The 17,798-nt window shown below is 40.4% G+C and overlaps 1 protein-coding gene across 1 annotated transcript in view; it reads left to right on the forward strand.

Annotated features, from left to right (window-relative positions):
* Positions 1 to 268: 268 nt before the first annotated feature.
* The window catches only part of RNF128 (ring finger protein 128), a 1,151,289-nt gene continuing 1,133,759 nt past the window's right edge, over positions 269 to 17,798 (forward strand). The window contains exon 1 of the mRNA XM_044057624.1: positions 269 to 798. Coding sequence (XP_043913559.1) covers positions 375 to 798 — 424 coding nt within the window. The 5' untranslated portion in view covers positions 269 to 374. The remainder of the gene's footprint in view (positions 799 to 17,798) is intronic.

Below are 17,798 nucleotides of genomic sequence, written 5' to 3' on the forward strand. Positions count from 1 at the left end.
ACAAGCATCAGATTAGCAGAGAAGGACCGAAACTGTAGTAGAGCTACACTCCGTATGTAGTCTGATCCCCCTCCTCAGTAAAGCGCCGATTCCTTTTTTACTGCCCCTTTACTCTAAATAAAACGCACTACAGTACCCTTTGTACCAGGCAGGGACCTACACACCAACCACTAGGCTTCTCCGTTTACGGTTCCCACACAAGAGGGGTGCTTCTCTGCAGCTCCGAGGGGCGTTACCGTATGACGCTGTGATTACACACACCTGCTCTGCCCTGTAACAACAGGTATCCTAACAGAGGTGCTGTCGTATGTTAACAAGTTTCTGTGGAGCCTAAACGTTTCAGCTCAGGTCCCCTCTCGTAAAAAGGGTGTACCATGGCTAGCTGCAAAGCACTACCGATTGACTTTTGGATTATCGTAATGGTGGCTTTACTGCAAGTGTCCCCTCCTTCTGCGGGGCAGGTGAGCAGTGCCGTTGTGAATGTGTCCTACACTGACCCGAAGGACAACAAAACTTACTCGACGAAATGTGACTGCGGTACCTATGGGATGAATTCTGCCTTGGAAGACGCCCAGGGGATGCTGCGCATACCCACTGGTGCTTCTAACCGCTGGGCTTGCACTGCGCAGACTAACTTTAGTTTTTCCGACCCAGAAACTCCTTGGATCGCCTTGATAGAGAGGGGTAACTGTACTTTCTCAGAGAAGATCAGAGTGGCAGTAGATAAGGGCGCCGCAGCAGTGGTGGTCTTCAATGCCCCTCGTCCAGGCAATGACACCATCCCAATGGCGCTTTATGGTAAGCAATCCTTTCTCCTTAAAACAAAATCCATACAAATGCAAGATTGTTTTGTCTGAAGCATTACCAGACATTTACAGAAAATATGATATTGCAGTCCTTAATTTTCAGCTTTTGTTTGTTACTGACCATGTTACGAAGTAGTAGAATCGCTTTCTCCAAAGAAGTCAAGTACAAGAAGTGTGTGTGTGTGTGTGTTTGTTTGTCACGGAAACCGTATAAATGCATGTAGTATTCACGCTGATGGGAAACTGCTCATGGTCGACTTGGGAACGTTATACATTCCCTTGAGTACTGTATTCTTTTACCCTGTTCTAGTGACAGCGGTTCGGGTCCCACAAGCTTATAATCTACAAACAGTAGACGCTTTTTGTGGTTACACTGTAGTGTGGAACTTTGTGGTTGGATGCTGTGTTGAGTTTTCTCCTTTATTTTTGTGCAAAGGGAAATGCTGCTAAGATTATAAGATGAAAACGTGTGCGATGCAAACTCACACCCCCAGTTGTGAAGGAGACTTCAGAAGCAAGCATTTAATCAGTAGCCTTGAATTGGCTATTTACTTTTAACAGCTGGTCTTTAAAAGCCTCTGACAAAAGTAAATCCGGCTTTAACTGTAGTGTATTGTATTACCTTCCCCCAACACAGGTACTATCTAAGAACTAAATATTTCAGATCTTTGGATCAGTTGTTTATTTCTTGTGAAGGTAAGAAGAAGGGAAAACCTGTAAGAAAACAAACCATTTCAAAAAGGTTGTGTAAGGCTATCACCTTTTGCTATACTCAGCATAACAAATCTATTCCAGGGCCCTAGTTTCATCTTTGACTTTTTGGAAAGGGTTGGATTCTAGACATTTTCTAAAAGCTGCTACTTGGTCCTCTGTATACACTCCCACAATGCACAATAAGCTCAATTCCCTCTCTAGGTACAGATCAAATTTTGCTAGGACCATTCTTCAGGGTCTCTGGACTCTTCTCCTTCTACCTCCCAAATGTAGTTAGCTATGGTAATCTACCCACAGAGCTAAGGCTACGACAGCAGTGATCAATATGATGAACATAGTACAGTTGTGTAAGTTGAACTTGCCATAATAGATGTTCAAATAATCACTGTTGCAGTAACCACTCCCACCCTTCCTTCACACCCCTTGTGTTTTTTATGTCACGGTTAGACATTTATTTTTATTTTTTTTTCCTAGCATTGATCTTTCTGGGTGCAGTCTTCCTCTGTCGACTGGCAAGAAAGCTCTGAAGGGCTTTGCACCCAAACTTGTCTTTTAGTCAGCTCAGCTCAAGCTGTGTCAAAGTTTGGGTGTGTGGAAAGTGCCCTGAAGCTTTGCAAGCTGTCTGGCTGTTATATTCTTGGCTGGATGTAACCCATATAGCTAAGGTTAGGTTACTATAGCAATGATGATTCAAACATCTACTGTTACAGTAAGTTCAACTCGCACAACTGTACTTTTCTGCACATTGTAAGTGAGAAAGCCATTAAGGTATGTACCGCATATGCAGTGAATGAGGAATAAAAAGCAGATTAGCAGTACTGAAAATGGACCTCCATACATTGTCAACCAAGGAAGACTCTACCCTATGTTAGCTATAGTCTTCTAATAAATCAGGAGTTGCAAGGAAGTACTTTTCCATATTTGACTGACTGATTTTAAGGCACACTGCAGATATTTGCATGGTTGTGAATTTGGAGAGCTATGTGATTTGCTAATCAGAGATAGAGGTGTGTGCGCCATGAATAACAGAGCCATTGAAATGTGCTGAGATTGCACACTTTTTGAATGTAAAAAGAAGTGTGTGTTGTTGTACTCAGTTTCTTTGTCAGTATTGGAGTGTAAAATTAAAAGTAAGAATCAAATGGACTGCATATGGCAGTAAAACTTGTTATTCACAAAGGCATCTAGTATCAAATGAGCAGCAAAGAACGACACCCAGTGTAGGTACTGTGGAAGTTGTCGTTCTTTCAGCTTTTCCCGGTTAGGGGTCACCACAGTGGAACTCCGGTCCGCTAATGATTGGCAGTAGATTTTTACGGTGCCGAGGTGCCAGCTTGGCGCCCAACCTTCAATGTAGGCACGCCTATTCTACGCATGTCTTTTGCATGCCACTCGACCGCAGGGGTCCTATGCAGACTGCACACAGAAGGTGCTCCAGCTGAGAATAGAATGAGAGAACCTCTTGCTGTGAGGCAACCACGCTACCGCTGCGGCTCTGCAGACTGCATGATTCAGTAGGTCATTGAGTAAGAATGAGTTTTAACTAAAATAAGCAGCCAAAATCTTTTTTTTTTTTTAATTGCATACAGAGGGGCAAAGGTTACTTATATACTTAAAGCTGCTGGGGCCCCTCAGCCAGCACCTGGATCCAGCTCTAAAGACGGGTACAACTTTATGTGTTAATATTATGCAAGAAGCCCAGAATTTCCAGATAGACGATATTCACAAAGATTGAGAGAAATTAGAAGAAAGAAAAATACTTGCACAAGAAAAACCGTCAAAAGCTTCAAATGAAAATTTGCATTCATTAATATAACAGACCCATGCAAAATATTACAAAAACTAAAACTTTGGGCTGTCTGGAGAAAGAAGCAACAAAGGAAGTGTGAAAATATAAATAACAAAACCCACATATTTCTGACAGGTTTAAAAAACAAACATGGAAATGGGAAAGAAAAAAGGATCTGGTATGATGCGACATTTATGCAAAAGAGCCAAAAATGCAGCTCCAAAGATATTTGAAGAGAAATACAGGCAAAGGCACCTGGATATGGAAAATTTCACATTATATAAAAAAAGGGGGTTGTAGAACACAGGATTAGTAAAGGAGAAATTAAACAGAAACTGAAGTTATAGATTACCTAGGAAGTGAAGGATTAGGTGTGGAAAATCAACATAGGTGATGTCACAGCATGATAAAACAGTAAGTCACCAAATTAAGGAAGCATGTGGAGTGGGAGGCATCCAATGACTTGCCACATGATAAAGCTCTGGAGCCTTCTGTGAGGAAACTGGTACACAAGTTCAGTACAAGTTGAACAACAATGGAAGGAGCAGGAAACAGTGGCAACTATTCACACAGACAATGTTTGTGGAGTGATAGGCCAATGAGTTCCCACATGATGGAGCAGCAGAGGATGCAGGATGCACCTGAACAGGAAATGTCACAAGATGTTCTGCAACCGTCTGTAATCTAAGGGAAGAGCTGCTTGATTTAATACAGATGGATATACGTATTAAGATAAATGTAAGAAATAGATCACAGAAAGTCAATAAGATTCAAAATTTTAGAAGTATAATAAAATGAGTGAACACAGTGATTGGGACTATAAAGAAAAAATCATGTGGTATAACAGAAGTAATTTACTGTGCAGCTAAATTAATTATAAACTCTTACCATAAAACCACAGGGTAATAAGGGAAAAGAAAGAAATCAAATACCATCATGGAAGTATTGAATAGAGAAAACTATAAAGCAAATGGAACAGATCAATGAAATTACTTAAAAAGATACACATGGTAAAAACAACTTAGAGTATCAAAGCAAAGATTATCTACACTGTTGCAAATAATAAACTAAAGATATCAGCACAGGCAAAAAAACTGAGAAGATATGCAGATAAATATGAAGGAAAATTCCGAAATAAGTACTTCATTGATTACCCAAAAAGTTGTACAGAAAACTGGGAAATAAAACAAAATTAACAGAAAACACCAAAAAAGAAGAAGAAATAAACACATTTTGAAGAATATTTATTAAGACCCTGTGAAACATAAATGCATTTAAAAGGATAGAAAAACTAAAAGAAACCGTAAGTAGTTCAAATGTAGAAGATATGAAATGGAGTAAAGTAACAAGCAGCAAAGTTGAAATAAAATTAATTGGAAAACCCCATGGCCAAACACATTACTGACTTCTGGCTTAATTTATTAACATCTTTACACAAATGATTTAGCCCTGAGTAAAAATTATTTATATGCACATCCTGAATAGACACCACCCTGGTTAACAGGAAAAAGTGATAATCTTCCTTAAGAGTGAACCTATAAGCCCTCCTAAAATTATAGACCAATAACTTGCCTTCTGATGATGTATAAACTATATGATAGAATTGATGAAGACATTTATAGTAATTTAGAAGAAAGCTAAACTGAGTCAGTAGAACAAAGGGCTAACAAAAGAAATTCATATGGAACAAAGGATTTGTTGCTAACAGAGAATTGTAAAAAGGGGAAGAATCTAAGTATGGCATAGATTGCAAAATAAAATAAAAAAATAAAAAAACAGAATCCCATATTCTTGGTTAAAGGAGTGGTTACAGATGTATAAGTACACCCTACAATGATCAATAACATTACAGCAGCCATGAAACAGTGGCAAACCGCATTGCAGCTAAGCCATGACAAAAACAAATTATCATCCCAGGGATACAAATTCAAAGAGGGATATTTCAGAGTGATTCTTTACCACTGCTGATTTTTTTGTCTTGCCTTTAACCTATCAAGCTGTTTACCTAACAGATTAGGCCAAGGTTTAAACCTTGTTTAAAGACTTCTAATCTATATTTAGTGGACAACTTAAAACTGTGTAGCTCATCAGATGAGTTGAAAGTACAACTGCAAGTGGTTAAAACTTTTTCAGATGATACAAGAATGTCATTTGATCTTGATAAATGTGCAAAAGCAACATTTAAAGCAGGAAAGCTGCAGCACCAGGTAAATCTGTCTGGTACAGGAATGTGATATAAAGGAACTTGAGCATGATGGAGTCTATAAATATTTGGTAACTGAAGAATCTGCAAGAAAACACACAGAAATGCAAATAAAACACAGAAAGGAATACTTTAGGTGACTACAACTAATAATGTAAACTGCCTTTGATATTTATGAATGAATTCCAAGCTATAAACCGAATTTTTTCTCTTCCTGTTCTGACTTACAGTTTTGGGGTGACTAAAGGTGTTGGATCAGTTGGACGGGAAATGAGAAAAATGCTTCATGCTTATCAAATAAGAGAGTAGATTTAGTTGTCATTTGTGTTGCTATATATCGTATGTGTTTGAGGGTCTTTGTGTAGTGGTAGTGTTATGGAGAGCATTTTTTTAAAGCCAGGTGTATGGGCTGTAGTTACATTTTTTTTAATCACTTTAATCGCTTGTTACAAATTCTCATTTTTTTCCCTTAACTATCACCTAATCTGTATATAATAAGCCGCGGTGGTGCAGCGGTAGCATTTTTGCCTCACAGCAAGAGGTTCTCCCGTTCGATTCTCAGCTGGAGCGTTTTCTGTGTGGAGTCTGCATGTCCTCCCCACAGTTGAGTGGTGTTCGAAAGACATGCGTAGAATGGGCATGCCTTCGTTGAAGGTTGGGCGTCGAGCTGGCACTTCAGCACCGGAAAAATCTACTGCCAATCAGCAGACCGGAGTTCTGCTGTGGCGACCCCTAACCAGGAAAAAGCCAAAAGAAGAACAACATCACTTAATCTGTATATGTGCAGAATTAATTTAAAACTTTTCTATAAGTAATCTTTATTTTGATCTTTTGTAATTAATTCTGTTATGATTTTTTTAATTTTTCACAGCTAATAAACTGCATTTTGATCTTGTTTTTTTGAGTAATGTTTATGTAATAGTCTTATTTTCCTTTGTTTTTTCTTTGTAGGTGTTTTTGTTCTAAATGTAATGATGGAGTTTTTCCACACAGTGCTTTGCTGGAAGGGTGATTTGGGCACTGTCGGGCTTTCCTGGTTAGCAAACACAAAGAAATAAGTACATTTTTTTCTGTCTGTTCACTAGGTGAGCAGGTAGACTTGCCCTTTTCAATCACAACCTCCAGGAACAAATGCAAAAGAACAAAACATGAAGCAGTGAATGACGTTTTTAGCATGTCTACAAACAAATGTGCACTAACTGCGAAGCACAATATATGGCACAACTTAAAGGAATGTACAGATACAAAACTTTTGTTACAATTCACTATAAACAGTGTGAATGATTTGTACGTACCAACATGAAAAGGTTTTTAACAACTGCTGGGAATACACTGCATTGCTGTTTCTTGTGGGAATACACTGCATTGCTGTTTCTTGTATGTGTATACTGTATTGCCTCTGTTTTGGACTAGGCACAGATAACTGTAGTGTGTCTCACTGTGGTATGCATCCAGCACGGTGACCAGGTCATACTTGACAAACAGGACTGTAATCTTAATCTGTCACTCAGATGTGCACATGACACCATATTGGTTAAACCTGGACCACACAGCTGGCTGGCTTGCAACCCTAGCACTACCTGTGTCAATACTGGACACAGAAAGCTTTAGTTCACCTGCTTAACCATCTCTCTGCTGGTCTAGGCATTCAGACCAGTCATGAAACTGATTGTGTGCACACACATCACCTTTTTGTCATTGCTGGGCACACATAGAACTACCCTGAAGCTGTTTACTGTGTATGTACATAATGCCATCTCTGCATAAAGTGGGCACATAAAGCTTTTGACTGGATTTATATGCAAAACTGTCTGTGTTGGAGTGTGCAAAAAAAGGTATACTGAAGCTATTTACTGCATATGTTATGCTGATACATGGAGTTGTAATAAAGCTGTAGACTGGGTGTGTACACAGCATCACCTTTGCATCAGATTGGTCATCAGCAGTAAAGTTGTTTACTGTGTGTGTGCAAGTCACCACCAATGTGTCAGGCTGGGCACATGGAGCTGTACTTTAAGCTACTGGTTGTGTGTACAGGGAGCCACATCTGTGCAAGGCAGGCTGCACAGAGCTATAGTGCAGCTGTTGGCTGGATTGAGTAACAGCAGCAGTAGGTAGTGCTTTGCTGGACACAACACACCTCAGATATGCTGGTTATGGTGCATTTAAGTAATGTCAGTGGTGACTTTACTGTAATGCACTTAACAGCTCTTGGTACCAAAAGTTATTCATATCATAATATACAGCTGGATTGGATAACTACTTTCTCTCACCTAAACATAAAGACACTGAACTAACAACTTAAGTTCATAGGTAGGTACTAGGCTATTGGCCCTAGGACCTATATAAGCCTAGCCAAAAAGGTACCCTGGCTTTTGCCACCCAAGAAAATCATTTTCCTATGCCCCTGTCGAACAGAGCCACAGAAGTGATCCCTGGAGTGAATTTCCTATTTCCCATCCAATCATCAAGATTTTTCTGGAAGAGTGCTAATGAGGAACTTTGTTTGATATAGTTAGGTAGTTTATTCCAGAGTATGGGAAGTCCCTGGGGCAGGAATCTATCCCTCTAGCATGTTCTGTTTATTGTGGTGACAAGGTTGAGGTCCCTAGAGTGTGTAGCTTGGAGGGATTGAGATTTCTTTAAGTGGAGCATGTCCAACAGCTCTGGATTTGACATAGCTATGTATGTTAGGCAGAGATCGCCTCTGAGTAGGTGCTATGCTCCTCGGAGTAGGCGATATGCTACAGAGTAAAGCTGGAATTTTTTGAGATGGTCTGCATATGGTATCTGTTTGAGGCCAGTAATCCTCTTTGTGAGGTATTTCTGCAGCTTTTCCAGTTGTTATAGATGTATTGTGAGGTACATACCAAAAGGGGCGTTTTACTCTATAATGGGTCTAATGAGTGACGAGTAGAGGGGAACAATGTCATCTTTTTTCCTGGATGAGAAACCTTTTGTGATGAGGTGTGCCGTATAGAAGGATTTCCTGACTACTGTGGAGATGTGATTATCAAAGGAGAGACTGCTGTCCACCTGTGTCCCAAGGTTTCTTGTCCCACTTTCGGTGTTAAGTAGACTAACCGCCTATGTGGTAGTTCATGGGTACAGAGTTTTTACCGAAGGGGATGGCATTGCACTTTTTGGCATTGAGCTTGAGGCTATGGCTTTGACACCAGGCATCTGTCTCAGTGAGGCCCTTTTGTAGTATGTCCACATCATTAGTAGTTTTGATTATGGCTCCTAGTTTGCAGTCTTCTGCGAACTTCATTAGGCAAAGACCTTCTCTCCTGTTAGCCTGTACTTCAGAGAAGTAGATTCCAAACACAGGACCCAGGACTGAACCTTGTGGTACTCCACTTGTCACTGGTCTGAAGTCAGATTTTGAGTCTGCTACTTTCACAGTGTGGGTTCTGTCAGTGAGCCAGTTGGCAACCCATCTTGTGACATAGGGAAGTTATACCAAGTTTAGTGAGTTTGTCTGTAATTCCAGAGTGAGGAATGGTGTCGAAAGCCTTCGTGAGATCTAGATAGGCTGTGTGAACCACCTACGGCTTTGAAGCAATCAGGTTTAGGAGACCTGACCTGCCTTTTGCAAACTTGAACTGGGTGGAGTCCAGAGTTTGGAGATTACCAATGTCTTTGTTTATAAGTTGCATGTTAATACGTTCCATGGCATTGCAGACCATGCTCATCAGGCTAATGAGCTGATAGTTCCTGGGGTCCGTGATGGTCTCCCCCTTTTTGGAGTGGGATAACCATCGCTGTGTGCCATTCAGTGGGCACAAAGCTTGAGTTGAGGCTATGACTGAACATGGTACTTAGATGGGGTACCAGTTCATTCTGTAGTTCATGTAGAACACAGTCTGGGATGTTGTCAGGTCCTTTGGATGCTGTGTTCTTGGCTTTGGAGAGTGTGGTTTTTACCTGTGCAGCTGTGATTACAGGAACTTTGCATTCTTCCGGTATAGAGATGGGCCCTTTAGGGGGTGAGAGGGGGGTAAAGTTAGCGCTGAACCTATCTGCCAGGATGTTGGCAATATCAGTTGGTTCTGTATATTTAGTGCCATTGTGCTGTAACTCCGAGCAGATCTGAGTGTTGCCATTGAGATTCTTGACATAGCTATAGAATGCTTTGTTGTTGTCTTTAGAATCAGTGGTGATTCTGTTTTCATAACTAGCTTTGGAGGATTTTATGAGGGATCTCAGCTTCTTACTGAGGCTGACCAGGGAGTTCCTCCAATCATGGGATTTTACTCTTTTTTGCAACAGTTTCTTTCTTCTGTTGTAGAGTTTGTTTATGGCAGGGGACCACCAGATTGGCTTCCTTTGTTTGGAGGATAGCATCTTGGTTCTTTTAGGGATAGCACGATCCATGCACTCGTAAGTGCTTATAAAGTGCATTTGTATAGGATTCAGCAGTTGTACCTCTGTTGTCTGTCTGCATGGGTGTCGTGAAGTTTGACACTTCTGTCTTAAGAAGTGTGAAGTTGGCTCTGGAGACATTTTTTACTGTGGTTTCCCTAATGGGGGTGGGGGCGGGATATGGATGTCTAGGGTGATTATCTTGTGGTCGGATCTGACCAACGAGGAACTGACCTCTGGTGTGAAAAACTGGTCGCCCATGTTGATAATGACCAGGTCTAGGATATTGCTGCCCCTGGTGGCAGTGTGGATAAGTTCATCCAAGGCATTGGAATTTATGAATTACAGAAAACGTTGAGCAAAAGAATTGGTACATGAGTAGTTTTCCCAGTTCATGATGGGGTAGTTGAAATTTCCCATTTATTAGGGTGTTGGGTTGTACCATAACATTTTCCAGTGTATCAAGAAATGAGGAGTGGGAATCATGGGGTATGGTGGGGGATCTGTAGCAAGCTATAATTTGGATTGCAGTCTTGTTCAGAGTTAGTTGCACTTGGATAATCTCGGATGTATTATGCTGAACAACTAGCTTGGAGGTGTGGATATCCTTAATGAATATGGGCACACCTCCGCCTTTCATGTTTCAGTCTAGGTTAGGTGGCCGAAAGGTGTGGTATTAATTATAGCTTGGTAATGCAGGGGTGCTGTCTGGAGCCTTGAACCAGGTCTCTGTCACTGCACAGATGTCGATGTTCTCTATATTAAGGAGTGCCTCGAGTGAGTGCATTTTGAGGTTTAGACTTCTACCATTGAGTAGCATTACCCTCAGATTTTGCTTGCGGTGGTGAATTTGTCATTTGAACCTTACCTAAAAAGGCACTATAGGGGTGGCAAGAGCATTAGCCATTATCTGGAATCCCAAGGGCAACAGGTGCAGGCCATTTCTGGCAAAGCATTGTGGTCTGTCGATCATGTCATCCCAGGCAGACAGATACTGGATCCCCTTAGAATGACACCAGAAGCTTAGCCAGTTGTTGAAGTTAATCATTTTGTCCTTGTACTGTGGTATCATTCTGGGTGATGGCAGGATGCTACTCAGGGCTAGGGTCATACCTGCCTGGGCTGCAAGATCAGAGAGCTCCTCCAGGTCTCTCTTCATGTAGCTCGGGTCATTCACATCAACATGGACAATGACAGAGTCATATTTGTATTTGTTGTGGAGTGAACTGAGTGAGTGCGTTATGTGGTGGATCCTGGCACCTGACAGGCAGCTGACAGTAACGTTCTCATTGTTTAGTCTGGTGAGTGGAACATCAGTGTGCCTGACTATAGAGTCACCTATGACTAGAGTGTTGGGTATGTTGTTATGCCTTATGGGCTGTGGTTGAGTGGCACACTGAGTTTGTGGGCTATGTGTCATTTGTGTTGTGTTGGGGGGCTGGAGGTTGCTTGCGTTTCTTCTTTTGAGGTCTATGTTGCTTGGGCAGACTTTTATTGAGAGCCTCCGCGAATGTAGGTGTCTGTTTTGTGTTTCTATGTGTGTGCTTTGGTGGTGTAGTTTTTGAGGGACTATGTGATGTGTGGTGTGGTGCAACTGTTTACCTTCTCCTCTTCACTGTCTAGTCCAGTCTTTGGTGAAGAGAGCTTTGCTTTCAGTTTGACTAAATAAGTGCATCTCTCACAGGTTGTAGTAAATAAACAGCCGTTGCAGGTCGTGAACCCAGGACCCTGCACACTAGCGTCACAGCAATTTACTAATTAGCCACACAGACGTCAAGCATTTTAAGCTTCTAATAACCTTCATTTTATAGATTTGAGTCTTTCAGTCTATGTTTGACTAATTTGTGACTGTTAAGAAATCACTTAGTCATGCAGTGCTTCCAGGTCACCCCTGAAAACAGGCCCCTGTGTTTAAAGGATTTTCAAGAAGGCTGACTTACTTGAGTATTAGTGATGTAATAGATTTTCACACACAGTTCGCTAATTCTTGTATTAGTTACTTTATGGTTTTATTTCTGTAGTGCACAGGAGAGCACTGTGTGCGGCACTACATTCAAGGATGCAAGTGGCATTGTTTCCATTAGGCTGGTTGTTTGCATACCCTTCAACTGCTCAGATTTTTACAGAACGTCCAGATTCTTGCCTCATATTTTTTCGTATATTACTCATAAAATTTGTGTTTGTCTGGCAAATCCTTGAGAATTGAAGTCACTAAATAACAACAGACATTTGAGTTTCAAACTTCATAGCCATCAGAAACTGCATCCTTACAAAAAATGGTTATTCTATCAAATTTAAGTTTATAAAAGCAATATTTAAAATATGCTCCTGATTTAAGGCATTTGTCCTCCATTATTTTTGCCTTTTGTTTAGATTTCATGAGGTTAGAGGTTGAGAGGTATGATATCTGTATAAGGTACATTTTTATTTTAATTGTGCTATAACAGCACTTGTTAAACACAGTTCATTGTTCAAAATAACACAAGTTACCAAAATAATACTATTCTGGACCTTTGTTCCTTGTTGTTTGACTCTGAAGTATGTAATAACCTTGTATGTCTCAGAGAGCTGTCAACCATATGTTGTATAGTTATTATACAGTGTACTTAGAAAAATGGTAATCTCTGTGCATACATGCTGTGCCAATGTTTACCCAGCACCGTGCATGTCTCTGTCCTAGCAGTGAATGTTTTATTGTAAGTGTAACAATGTGTACTGTGGACTGACCCAGCAGCGTGCATGTCTCTGCCCTAGCAGTGAATGTTTTATTGTAAGTGTAACAATGTGTACTGTGGACTGACCCAGCAGCGTGCATGTCTCTGCCCTAGCAGTGAATGTTTTATTGTAAGTGTAACAATGTGTACTGTGGACTGACCCAGCAGCGTGCATGTCTCTGCCCTAGCAGTGAATGTTTTATTGTAAGTGTAACAATGTGTACTGTGGACTGACCCAGCAGCGTGCATGTCTCTGCCCTAGCAGTGAATGTTTTATTGTAAGTGTAACAATGTGTACTGTGGACTGCTGTTTCCCCCACTTTACTGTAAATAATCTCTTCCATTCTTGAATGAGCTGTACACCCTTTTCTCAAAACCATTTCTTTAACAACTTTGCAAAACACGTTAGTCAACTTTGTTGGATTGGTAGACTGCATAAAGTGAATGGCCAGTGCTCTCTTTTTTAGTATAAAAACGTGGTCCGTTAAGGGAACAAAATGCAGATAAACCATGGCTCTTCCATGAAAAAGGGTCTTCAGATCAGTGGCTTTGACTTTATTAACTCCTACTCTACATTACTTTAGGCATTAAACATTGCTTGTTCATATTTGCATTAATAATTATAAAACCATACTACATGCAAAGTATTATCATATTTCAGCTTAAAGCTTGCACAGTCTAGTGCAGGTAAAGAGATCTTACCTGTTGTTCATATAATATTTATGTCCTACATTTCATGTTTTTCTAAATATTTCAACAACCAAGGAGCACAGACATAATTGCTTAGCCTCATATGAAAGTACTTAGATGGATGAACAAAATGCAGCTGATAGTATGTGTGCAGCTTAAGTCATTGTCGACGATATTGTAAGTTTATTAAATATTACATATTTAATAGTTGTCAGGATGGATATTCTCAGGAATGCTGTTGATAAGCATTCCACAACGCTTTTTTAAAAGTAAATGCCTCTTAATTACATTGCCTTGGGCTTCAATTTCCATGTTTGAAGAAATCTTAACAGTTAATCTGCATCACTTAACGTGGAATAAATTATATTTTTCAGTAGCTCTTCCAAACACTTAGTAGGCTGTTGCTTGATTAATGGTAGTAGAAAAGCTGCCGTCTTAGTAACCAGCCCCACCAGTCCAGAAAAATAATGGAAAGTAGTTCAGTGGATATTTTAATAAGTTAGTTTTTTATGACTAGTAAGGTATGGTAATTGGTTCTAGGACACTCCAATAAATACCACTTTGTAGAAAAGTGAGTAAACTGCAAGAAAAGTGACTCAACAGTTTTTGAAAACGCACATTTTACTGCGTTGGAATAGGACACCATTGCCATGCAGGGGGATTCATCAGTGCAAACCAGACTTGGGTTTGCTCTGACATCCTGCACCTTGTGCTAAGGATAATCCGTCAACCTAGTGATTTATTTAGTCAAGTATACATTTCCGCCAAGTAAATCTTATCAAAATTGTGGTTGTCACACCAATGGCAAACTTCTGTACTAGATCAGTTGTCTGTTTTCAGATGCAACTAAGAAAAACTAGTCATTGGAAGATGAAATACAATTGATATCAAAGGAAAAATAACATTCGTGGACATTTCAAGCCCATTGAGTTTTATGACCTTTTATTCCTTGCCAGCACCTCACTTCAGGCTGCGTTCCCTGTCTTCAGGGGGTTGTACCAGTCAGTCCTGGAGTACATTTGTGGATACATAACCATGCATCCAGGTTATGTTTAAAGGAAGATAGTGAGTCATGCTGCTTAACATGAAGGAAAATTTCATTCCAGAGATTCTGGAAATGCTGCGTTATAAAATTGAACCTACATCTTGTCTTATTTATGTGTTTATGATTTAGATCCCTGGTTCCACTACTGGTTGTAATGTTGGACTTGTGAAGAACAAGAAGATCCAGGATAAGTGGGTCACTAATGGTGCAGTATTTGTGGCAATGACCTTCCCTTAAAAGTCTGTAATACACTGAATAAAAGGATAGAAGTTCCAGCCTGTCTGGAGAGCCCTGCAATGTTAGGCTTGTGATTTTGTTTTTTTTTTTTTGTTTGTTTGTTTTGGAACTTTTGGGGTTGTATTGTTTTGATATGTTTAGTGAGATGCATCCAAATGGGGGTATATATTTGATAATTGGTGTGATCAATGCTGAGTATAGGGGAGTAATTACCTATTTAGACCTTGATGGATATACATTTGGCAGTTAACTATTATAACTAAAAGGATTTTCTGTTGGGTATTGTCACATGATGGTCAAGAGGGTTGGCCATCAACCCGTGTTCCGTGGTCCATGACTACATTTTCATTTCATAGAGGTACGATGTGTTTACAGTATAAGGGGGGGACTGTCTACCAAAAGTGATGATGGTACACCTTTTTAGCTCTTAGTCTGAGTCTATTTTTCTATGCTGAGAGTTCACTAGGAAATTTCATTCTGAAGGGTTTGAGTGTCAAAGGGAAAACTTTACAACAGCCTCCAGTTTGCAGTCATCCGTAAATTTTATTAGCTAAAGAACTTTGCTAACTACTTAGAGGTTTCAAAAGTAAATGCAAAAAAATGAGACATTTCAGCATTGAAGCCTGAGGGAACGCTACTACTACTGTGGTTTTATATATTTTTCCACAAGGAAAAGGATTTTTATCGAGGGTTAAATTTAATAAAGGATTTCAAGAGTTTTTGGATGTCCATGGTGGTTCGTTGGTGATTTATTCACAGTATTACATTTTGTAAACATGGTCAGACTTAAGAAGCTTTATGTCTATAGACAAGACATAAAACAAGTGACATGAGAAATGTGAAACTAACATGCTCATGGAGACAGGAATGAGTAACATCTAACACACGTAGAATTTCAAACGCTGTTCAGTACTACATCCTGTAGCTTTAGTACTTGATTTTAATATGTGATGTCATAAGTCAAGTCTTCCCCCTCCTCATTAATGGCAATGTGAAAATTGCAAGAAGAGGGAGTAGAGTCATACACTGTGGTCTAGATCTCCAATAATAATGGGAGGGCAGCTTGACATATTATTTTAAAGTACTCAGTCCTGATGAAGAGAAGGGATTGGTAGTGAAACTACAACCATAAACAGAATGTGACTGTGGTTTGATCAGGTTGAAAAATCTGTGTTATTGGAAACTCTTTTCTGAGTCTTTCAGTTTCTGAACTGACTTGATTCAATATGGACCGCAAATAGCACTCCGTGTGTGATACGGAACCTTAGCAGAAGATTTAACTCATTAAAGTAATTAAGAATGTATGTGTGGAGACAGAGGGAGAGACCCAGAGTGGTAAACTTGGAGGGGAAAAAAGGGAACTTGAAAAGAGTCCTAGGTTTCTCTCTCTAATGTTGAATCGGAAATGGTACTGTCAGCAGCAGGTATTTAAAACAGACAGGTCCTTTCTTTAGAAGTACCTCTCTTACTGAGGTAAAAACAAAGGAATTGCCAAAACCAAAAGCATAAAAAGCAACTGCCATGAATTGCTTTTTGTAGAGGAAATAATGGGAGAAGAAATGTCGGTACCTGTATTCGTAGGTTGAAGAAGTTGTATCCTCTGTTACATGGCAATGTAGTGATGAAAATGTACTTTATCTAGCAACTCTGCAGATAAGTAATTACATTTTTAAGAAGGTATACTAGAAGGATGATACATTAAACAGGGACCAGAGAAAAATCTGGATCTGATGTAAATTTTCATTCATTTCTCAAAGTATGAGTTTAGATTCAACACTTTAATCTGACTGAGCCATTACTCTAGCTCTTGGTGAACAATAAACTCTTGAGCTACCTTCCCACCCACAATGCATCATGCCTAAGTTCTGCCAGAACTCGTTTGCTGCTGTCACAACCTGAAGTGGTTGAGACAGCTCTCGAGCAGTTAAGTGGATGATTCTTTAACAAATAATTTTTTTCTTATCTAAGAATTTTTAATACTTCAAAAGTTAAACCTTTCCTTTTTTTTCCATTCCTTTCCATTAGCAATTTTCTGTCTTTGGGTAACTTTGTACACTTTCTATATATACTTTCTACCTCAACGGGTAGGCCCTTCCTACCTGTAATAAATTTTTTCACTTTACCCTTTTTCCTGTTAATCCAGTCAGGGTGCCCTCTTCATTCCTCGAATGGCAGCCTAGCTCCCTGCCCTTGATGTCTTCCTGCTCCTCCAGAAGTCTTACTGAGGCAGACATGGAAAAGAAGGTGAGGAGATTCTTCATGGAGTAGTTTCAGAAGGGAGTCTTCCCAGTTCTTACACCCTTAGGTAAGGAATCTCATCCAGTAACTCCTCCCATTTCTACTCTTCCTCCTCTGATCCAACCACTGGTATTGGAGTCTTTGGATCTGAGAGTCCCAGACTGTTCTGTGTTGGATCTGAAGAGGACTTTCTACTTGGATCTGACAGCTGCTCTGAGTGCACCGGCTCTGACTTTTTTAGATCTAAAGGACTCTCTGAGCCAAAGTGTCCAGGTCGGATCCAGTGGGATGGAGTCAACTCCAAAGTTTTTGGAGCCGTCTCTTCCCTTTGGAGCTTCGGTGCTGGATAGCTCATCTCCAGCTTCCACCTATGGTGAGCAGCTCTCAGAATGAAGGGAGGTTGTAGACCAGAAACATGTTTTCTTGGCTCCTTTGGCTTCCTTCTGTTCAGAGCGGTTGGCCTTTGAGAATGTGGAGAGAGTTTTCACTGCTCTGATAGGTCAGGCAGGTCCTTCCTCCTCGTCATACCTTCTGACTTTGTAGCATGATCCTCATCATTCTACACCACTTGGGACAGCCAATCCAGAGCTTCCCGACCACCCAACCAAATGTGGTAATTTCTTCTGATATTTCTCCAGACAACCCCACAGAGGTCCCTAGGAAGAAGACGTGCAAGAGGAAGCACTTAGACTCCCCCCAGGAGTCCGTCACCAAGGATATTGACTCTGATGAGGGAGAAAGGTCTCCAAATAACATCTCATTTGGAGATGTCCTTGAGATCCTTAAGCAGAAGGGTGCCCAAAACCCAATTCCTGAAGTGTCTGTATTTCTGGAAACTTTTGGGACTGGCCCGTCTACCTGGGTCATTCCGCCAACTGATGGCCTCATTGACTTGGTGTCTAAACAGCCATGAAAGGAACTAGATATGGGTGAGCCCACCACCAAGGGATCAGACAGGATTCTGGCCCCAATAGTAGGAAGATAGCACTGGAGCAAG

Source organism: Protopterus annectens, chromosome 15.part0, assembly GCF_019279795.1.
Source record: "Protopterus annectens isolate FY-2018-M chromosome 15.part0, PAN1.0, whole genome shotgun sequence".
NCBI classification, from domain to species: domain Eukaryota; kingdom Metazoa; phylum Chordata; order Ceratodontiformes; family Protopteridae; genus Protopterus; species Protopterus annectens.